This window comes from Oncorhynchus nerka, unplaced genomic scaffold (genome assembly GCF_034236695.1).
Source record: "Oncorhynchus nerka isolate Pitt River unplaced genomic scaffold, Oner_Uvic_2.0 unplaced_scaffold_7026, whole genome shotgun sequence".
Lineage (NCBI taxonomy): Eukaryota > Metazoa > Chordata > Actinopteri > Salmoniformes > Salmonidae > Oncorhynchus > Oncorhynchus nerka.
In genome coordinates, this window is record NW_027034289.1 from 1 (window position 1) to 7,712 (window position 7,712).

General features: G+C 44.9%; 2 protein-coding genes across 2 annotated transcripts; both read left to right on the forward strand.

Moving 5' to 3' along the window:
* Positions 1-2,603: 2,603 nt before the first annotated feature.
* On the forward strand, positions 2,604-4,922 carry LOC135566142 (piezo-type mechanosensitive ion channel component 2-like). The gene is made up of 5 exons (XM_065013996.1): positions 2,604-2,687; positions 2,891-2,926; positions 3,153-3,270; positions 3,518-3,693; positions 4,830-4,922. Exons 1-5 carry the CDS (start codon positions 2,610-2,612, stop codon positions 4,920-4,922), a joined length of 501 nt encoding a protein of 166 aa, XP_064870068.1. The 5' UTR covers positions 2,604-2,609.
* Positions 4,923-4,934: 12 nt separating this feature from the next.
* LOC135566143 (piezo-type mechanosensitive ion channel component 2-like) lies at positions 4,935-7,283 on the forward strand (the record flags this gene model as incomplete). The annotated part of the gene is made up of 4 exons (XM_065013997.1): positions 4,935-5,172; positions 6,237-6,436; positions 6,767-6,915; positions 7,110-7,283. Coding segments are annotated over exons 1-4 (761 nt in total), but the record flags the coding sequence as incomplete, so codon positions are not given.
* Between the last annotated feature and the right edge of the window lie 429 nt (positions 7,284-7,712).

Below are 7,712 nucleotides of genomic sequence, written 5' to 3' on the forward strand. Positions count from 1 at the left end.
CTATCAACTCTTACATTGAATGAAGGAGTCACGTCGGTCATTCACGGCCATTTTACCTATCAACTCATACATTGAGCGAAGGGGAGTCACCTCGGTCATTCACGGCCATTTTACCTATCAACTCTTACATTGAATGAAGGGGAGTCACGTCGGTCATTCACGGCGAGTGCATAGGCCTATGCATTAAATGTACTGTTGGGTCGACCTATCAATTACACAGCAAACTATAAGCATTAATTAGGCTATATGAATAAATGAATGACATTTTATTTTCTTCTAGCGTTCTCTGCATTGTCCATCACATAAAGACTGAAAATAATTATATCAGTAAATACAATACATCAATTCATAAATTTACATTTACATTTACATTTAAGTCATTTAGCAGACGCTCTTATCCAGAGCGACTTACAAATTGGTGCGTTCACCTTAAGACATCCAGTGGAACAGCCACTTTACAATAGTGCATCTAAATCTTTTAAGGGGGGTGAGAAGGATTACTTTATCCTATCCTAGGTATTCCTGAAAGAGGTGGGGTTTCAGGTGTCTCCGGAAGGTGGTGATTGACTCCGCTGTCCTGGCGTCGTGAGGGAGTTTGTTCCACCATTGGGGGGCCAGAGCAGCGAACAGTTTTGACTGGGCTGCGCGGGAACTGTACTTCCTCAGTGGTAGGGAGGCGAGCAGGCCAGAGGTGGATGAACGCAGTGCCCTTGTTTGGGTGTAGGGCCTGATCAGAGCCTGGAGGTACTGAGGTGCCGTTCCCCTCACAGCTCCGTAGGTCAATATAAATAAATACATTTAATTTTTAATTTTTTAATTTTGCACGCCCAATTTTTCCGTTTTTGATTTGTTAAAAAAGTTTGAAATATCCAATAAATGTCGTTCCACTTCATGATTGTGTCCCACTTGTTGTTGATTCTTCACAAAAAATACAGTTTTATATCTTTATGTTTGAAGCCTGAAATGTGGCAAAAGGTCGCAAAGTTCAAGGGGGCCGAATACTTTCGCAAGGCACTGTACATACATACATACATACATACATACATACATACATACATACATACATACATACATACATACATACATACATACATACATACATACATACCAATAAACAGACAAATAAATACAGACGAATAAATACAGACAAAAAAGAAACAGAAGGTACTGGAAGATACATGTGGTAGACAAGCCTCTACACAATCTATATACACACCATTAACCACATAGAAGATACATGTGGCAGACAAGCCTCTACACAATCTATATACACACCATTAACCACATAGAAGATACATGTGGTAGACAAGCCTCTACACAATATATATACACACCATTAACCACATAGAAGATACATGTGGCAGACAAGCCTCTACACAATCTATATACACACCATTAACCACATAGAAGATACATGTGGTAGACAAGCCTATACACAATCTATATACACACCATTAACCACATAGAAGATACATGTGGTAGACAAGCCTCTACACAATCTATATACACACCATTAACCACATAGAAGATACATGTGGTAGACAAGCCTCTACACAATCTATATACACACCATTAACCACATAGAATATAAATATTTTTACTATTTTATTACAGGTAGCCTTTTTTTATTTTATTCCAGGCTTTATGTAAATAATCTGCAAACGGAAATACACAATGGACAAAAAAACATTTATATTTCTCCTCATCCCTCATAATGCCGTGGCTTATCTGGTGTGCTTTCTGGAATAAGAGCAAGCGTATATTGTGGTAGAAAGGGCAATAGAGGATCAAATGAGTTTCATTCCCTATTTCTCAGAGGTCACAATAGTTACATAGTCTTTCCTCTTCCAGTTCACCACAATACCTGTTTCATCATTTAGAGGCAATACCCTGATCTGACCTGTTTCCAATATGCAGAGACAATATCCCTGATCTGACCTGTTTCAATACGCAGAGGCAATATCCCTGATCTGACCTGTTTCAATACACAGAGGCAATATCCCTGATCTGACCTGTTTCAATACAGAGACAATATCCCTGATCTGACCTGTTTCAATACACAGAGACAATATCCCTGATCTGACCTGTTTCAGTACGCAGGGACAATTTCCCTGCTGTCCGGGTTAGGGTTTGGCCGGGATAGGCCGTCATTGTTAAAAAAAATATGCCTTGGTGTAGTCCAAAAGTAATCAGATTATGTTACTCATTTTGAGTCATCCAAAGGATTAAGTCACTGATTACTTTTTTTTCTTCATGTAACTGTAATTAGTAATGGATTACATTTTCTTGTAATCCACCCAACCCCTCCTATAGAATCCATTCTGTATAACTGAATAGGGTCTACTGTAACACATCCACCATTTTGGTGCAGCGTAGATTTGTTCAACTGTATTTTCCTAATTGAAAGGTGAGTCACTCAAGTCAATATGTGCCAAGGAAATCTGTACATTCTTCCTCACATCCACAGTTTTTGGAAATGTATAGAATACCCAATCACCCACATTTACCGTAATGTACACTACATGTTTTTGGTTTGTTTTCTACTGATCTATTTCGCAGGAGCCTGAGTGAGGGCGAAGGGGGAGAACTGGGGTGAAGGGGAGGAGCCTATGGTTGATGACATCACCTCCACAGCAGAGAAGAGGAGAGAAGTGTGGTGCATGGCTCACCAAACAGATGACAGAAACGTAAACAAACATCCGGAATGTGTACTGTAGTAATATCTCACACACCTATTTCCTTCATGTTCCTGTCTGTTTCATATTTGTCCATATCCTGTCACCGTGTGTAAGGTGTCGTGCATGACAATATCCTGTCACCGTGTGTTTGTAAGCAAACATGAGTATCATATAAGGGCAGTCTCAATGTATTCTTCATTTGTTTTCTCCAGCTTCTTTCAACCCAAGACAGATACAGCACATCTGAGGTTTGCGTGCTACTCCTTGGCTATATTTTGTAACTTGCAAGATTATCTATATTTGAGGGTCTTTTGAGTTTTCGAGTTGCTTATAAAACGGACCCAATCAGATGTCACTTGGTCAACAAATACAAAAAGCTATTGGACAAGCAAATACATTGATGTTAACGCATTGATAAACGTACATAAACGTGCTATTGTGAATCTCCCAGCTGAAGGTGTTTTTGTACCCCAGGTTTTGATCGTAACCTCCAACGGGTCTCCTCCGGACTATGTCCACACCAACGGGCTGCTGGGGCTGGACCTGCACTCCACACCGCAGTACAAACCAGGCCAACCAGGGCCAGATCTGGGTTAGTATCACCCACGTATAGGGACTGAGACCCTCACACTGTCGTATACAAACCTCGTGGTGGAAAACAGCAACACTTTGGGGCTGGTTCATAAGAAAATCCCAGGGAGTGTGTAAAGACAGGGCTTTGCTTCCCATTGCTGACTGTGGTTATTAGTTAATGGTTAACATCCGGTAGCTCGCTCGTGATGCTGTCTGCTCTCTCTCTCCCTCCTTCCCTCCCTCCCTCCCTTTCCTCCATCCTACAGGGAGTGTGTATGAGGTGGTGGATGTGCAGGGTGAAGGTTTGAAAGAAGAGATGGATGCAGGGGCGATGGCGTGGGCGACTGCGCCGGGGGAAGGAATGGCGCGAGCTAATGCGGTGGTCACGGCCTTCAGGTTCATCATGAAGCAAAGCTACATCTGTGCTCTCATTGCAATGATGGTAAGTCTCTGTCTGTCTGTCTGTCTGTCTGTCTGTCTGTCTGTCTGTCTGTCTGTCTGTCTGTCTGTCTGTCTGTCTGTCTGTCTGTCTGTGTCTCTGTCTGTCTGTCTGTCTCTGTCTCTGTCTCTGTCACTGTCACTGTCACTGTCACTGTCTCTGGGTCTCTGTCTCTTCTCTGGCTGGCTGGCTGGCTGTCTGTCTGTGTGTCTGTGTGTCTGTCTGTTTGGCTGTCTGGCTGTTTGTCTGTCAGGAGGAGGAGGGAGGGAGTAAGGAACAGTCAGCCTTTTTCAGTCCCAGGCGAGGGCTTCAGGATCCACACACACACACACAGCCTCAGTGGCCCATTTAGTCATTAGCGATGACAGCTTGTGCAGCCAGCCCCGGTTGGTCCCTGGGGTGATGTGTACCATGTAGTACTGAAGCGTCACCTCAAACAGATGTGTGTTGGTTAGTAGAGCACTGCTGAGGTCACTGGTAGGTAGAAAGGTGGTGGCAGGGATGGATGGGTGGAAGGCCGTCTTCTTTGAGAAACAACCGTGGCCTGCACTCTGTTTTACACATCTAAGAAGAGTATTACCATTTGATCTGTTGGTTAAAGGATATTGTGCTATGCCGTGTGCTATGCCGTGGTTATGTCGTGTTAGGGCCGTGTTATGTCGTGTTATGCCAAAAGGTACCGTGTTATGTCGTGTTATGTCGTCCGTGTTATGCCGTGTGTTATACCGTGGTTATGTCGTGTTATGTCGTGTTATGCCGCGGCTATGTCGTGGTTATGCCGTGGTTATGCCGTGTTATGTCGTGTTATGTCGTGAGCATGCCGGTGCTATGTCGTGGTTATGTCGTTATGCTGCGCCGTGTTATGCCGTGTTATGCCACAGCAGTATGCCAGTGACTACTCACTAAAGTGGTTCCTTTTAGCAACACCAGTGATATCAATGATGTGTGATGCTTAACCTTTATTAGTGGCTTGATGATCTAGCTTTCTCTCTACCTCCCTCCCTCCTCCCTCCTCCCTCCCTTCCCCATCTCACCCTCCTCTCTCCCTCCCTCCCCATCTCTCACTCCCTCCCTCCTCCCAATCTCTCCCCTCCCTCTCCTCCCCCATCTCTCCCTCCCCCATCTTCCTTCCCTCCCAGGCGTGGAGTATCACTTATGTCAGCTGGCTGACCTTGTGTTTCATCTGGTCCTGCACGCTGTGGATGGTGCGCGATCACGCCGGTACACCATGACCACCTCCCTTCATGGTGTTCTATGGGAACCTGTTGATCATCCTACAGTATATCTGGAGCTTTGAGCTCCTCCAACCCGTGCCCGGGCTTTTCTTAAAGAAAGAGGTGCCCTTCCGGGAACTGGGCTCCAAGATGCTGTGCCTGCTGAGTTTCTGGCTGCTGCTGAGACAGGCGTTGACAGAGAGGAAGGAGAGCCAGAGAGAAGAGGAGGTGCTGTCGGACATCAGGGTCATCCATACCCACAAGAAGGGTAAGACAGCCCCTGAGTCTGTCAGTCAGTCTCTGTCTGTTGGCCTATCTGTCTGTCCTTCTGACCGTCTGTCTGACTGACTGTCTGTCTGTCTGACTGAGAGTTCCTGGTTAGAGTATGTACAGCAGGGATGGATCAATTTCGGGAACGTGGTCTCAACTTACTGTTGCAAGTTGGAATAGTAGAATACACAAGGTACAATTTAGAAAGTTGGTTGTGTATCAGCAGTGTTAATCTTGTTATGTAACTGACAGTCATTCAATGAGCCATGTCAGCAAAACATTTTTTAGATTGGTAATCATGGTCAAATTACCGACCAGGGTGCCCCATTGATTTTGTTAGTCACTCTCACTCAGATATCATATTCAAAGTGCAAACAATTCTCTCTACCCCATGGCAAAATCACTAGAATTGCATTAAATTAGTTATGAATTTGCTCTTTCCGCCTCATGGAAAAATGTGTAGAATTGCAGCAAACTTGCTTTAAAACTGTAACATAAAAGGGGGCCATTAAAATGGTTTGCTCTTAAGGTGGGTGGGGGGTCCCCCCCCCATCAAAAATGTGATTAGGGCTGCCAAAAGGCTAGGGCTCTGACTGCAATTTGTGTGTATGGATGTGGGTATGCAGACCCTTGAGCCACTGTGGCCCCCTTATGATGAGTTCAGATTTTTTTGTGACCGCCCCCCCATCAAAAGATGCCATCCCTAATGTACAGTGTGAGTTTCAGATGAACATATGTAATACAAACACCTCCGATTGACATTAATTCATTATTTAAATTAAATATAAGCATGTCTTGAATTAGAATTCTGCTCTATTGGTAACCTCACAGGTGTCAAGAAAGACATGAATCACCTCCATTTGTTTTACACAAAAAATTAACTACTTCATGCCTTAGTTGTGTTAGCTTATCCCTCTGTCATTGCTGTTGTTGTGGTTGCTGTTGTTGTTGCTGTTGTTGTTGCTTTTGTTGTAGTTGCTGTAGTTGCTGCTGTCGTTGTAGTTGTTGTCGTCATCTTCTATGTCATTGCTTCAGCTCTTCCCTCCCATGCGCTTCTTATAGAGGACAAGGAGGTGATGGATGAGAGCGGTGGACACAGAGAGATGATGCAGGTGCTAGGCAACACGCTCATGGCCATGTTGAACAAGTACTGGATCTACATCTGCGGAGGGATGTTCTTCTTCGTCAGCTTCGAGGGACGCATCGTCATGTACAAGATCATCTACATGATGCTGCTTCTCTTCTGCGTGGCCTGCTACCAGGTGCTGTTACTGTGGGCTTACTGCACCGTCCTGTCCGTGGCTTTGTGCAGGTTTTCCATCTGGCCCAGGGCTGATGCACCTTTCCGGGGACCTTCCTTTGGGTCCGTACTACTAAATCAAGTGCACTCCACGTACACCATTTCTGTACTTCTGGGTGGCACGAAAATGTGTACGGAAATGTATGTACTCACTGCTGTAGGTTGCTCTGCTGTTGACTAAAATGTGTTAAAAATGTGTATCTATAACCATCCAAACTACACATAGTGTAGTAGTGGATAGATCTGAAGGTAGGTGTAAAAGTTGTGTAACATTCTCTCTGGCCATCACCAGGTGCACTATGAGTGGTGGAGAAGCATGCTGAAGTACTTCTGGATGTCTGTGGTGGTGTACACCATGCTGGTCCTCATCCTGATCTACACCTTCCAGTTTGACTCCTCCATCCACGTCTGGTTCAACATGACCGGCATGAGCAAGGACAAGTGAGTAAAAACTTATGAAGAGAGATAGAGAGAGAGAGAGAGAGAGAGAGAGAGAGAGAGACAGAGAGAGAGAGTGTGTGTGTGTGTGTGTGTGTGTGTGTGTGTGTGTGTGTGTGTGTGTGTGTGTGTGTGTGTGTGTGTGTGTGTGTGGTTCCGTGTCAACCGCCCTCCTCCTCCTGTCTCTCCCTGTGTAGACTGGAGGACCTGGGTCTGGAGAAGTTCTCTGTCCCGGCTCTGTTCACGAGGATCTTCATCCCCACCTCCTTCCTGTTGGTCTGCATCCTCCACCTGCACTACTTCCACCAGCGCTTCCTCCTGCTCACTGACATCAAGACGGTGGCCGACAAACAGAAGAGCACGATCACCAGGTGAGTGTCACGCGGACCACAACAATAAGTTGTGACTTTGACTCTCTGGACTCTTTTCCCGACCGGAGTCCCACTAAGTGTCACAGGATTCAAAACTCTTCCACCTATTCAATTAACTTCAATATAAGCACTGTTTTTCTTTAACAGGTTTTACATTACTTTTCACAATGCAAATGGTTTATATTAATAATAGGCCTTTAGTTTGTTACATTCACTGCTAAAATGGACCAAGTGTGACCACTAAGATATGTGACTCCACGGATGGTGGTCCTGGATGCTTTGGCTGTGATTTGGGGATCCTGGAACAGACAAGGTTGGGAACCGCAGGTCTAGTATTGGTCTCTAGCAACCTCTGATTCAATTAAAACTTTCCATACTCTGTCCGGCAACTCATTGAGGTGAAATCCACCATGGCTATCCATTACCCAT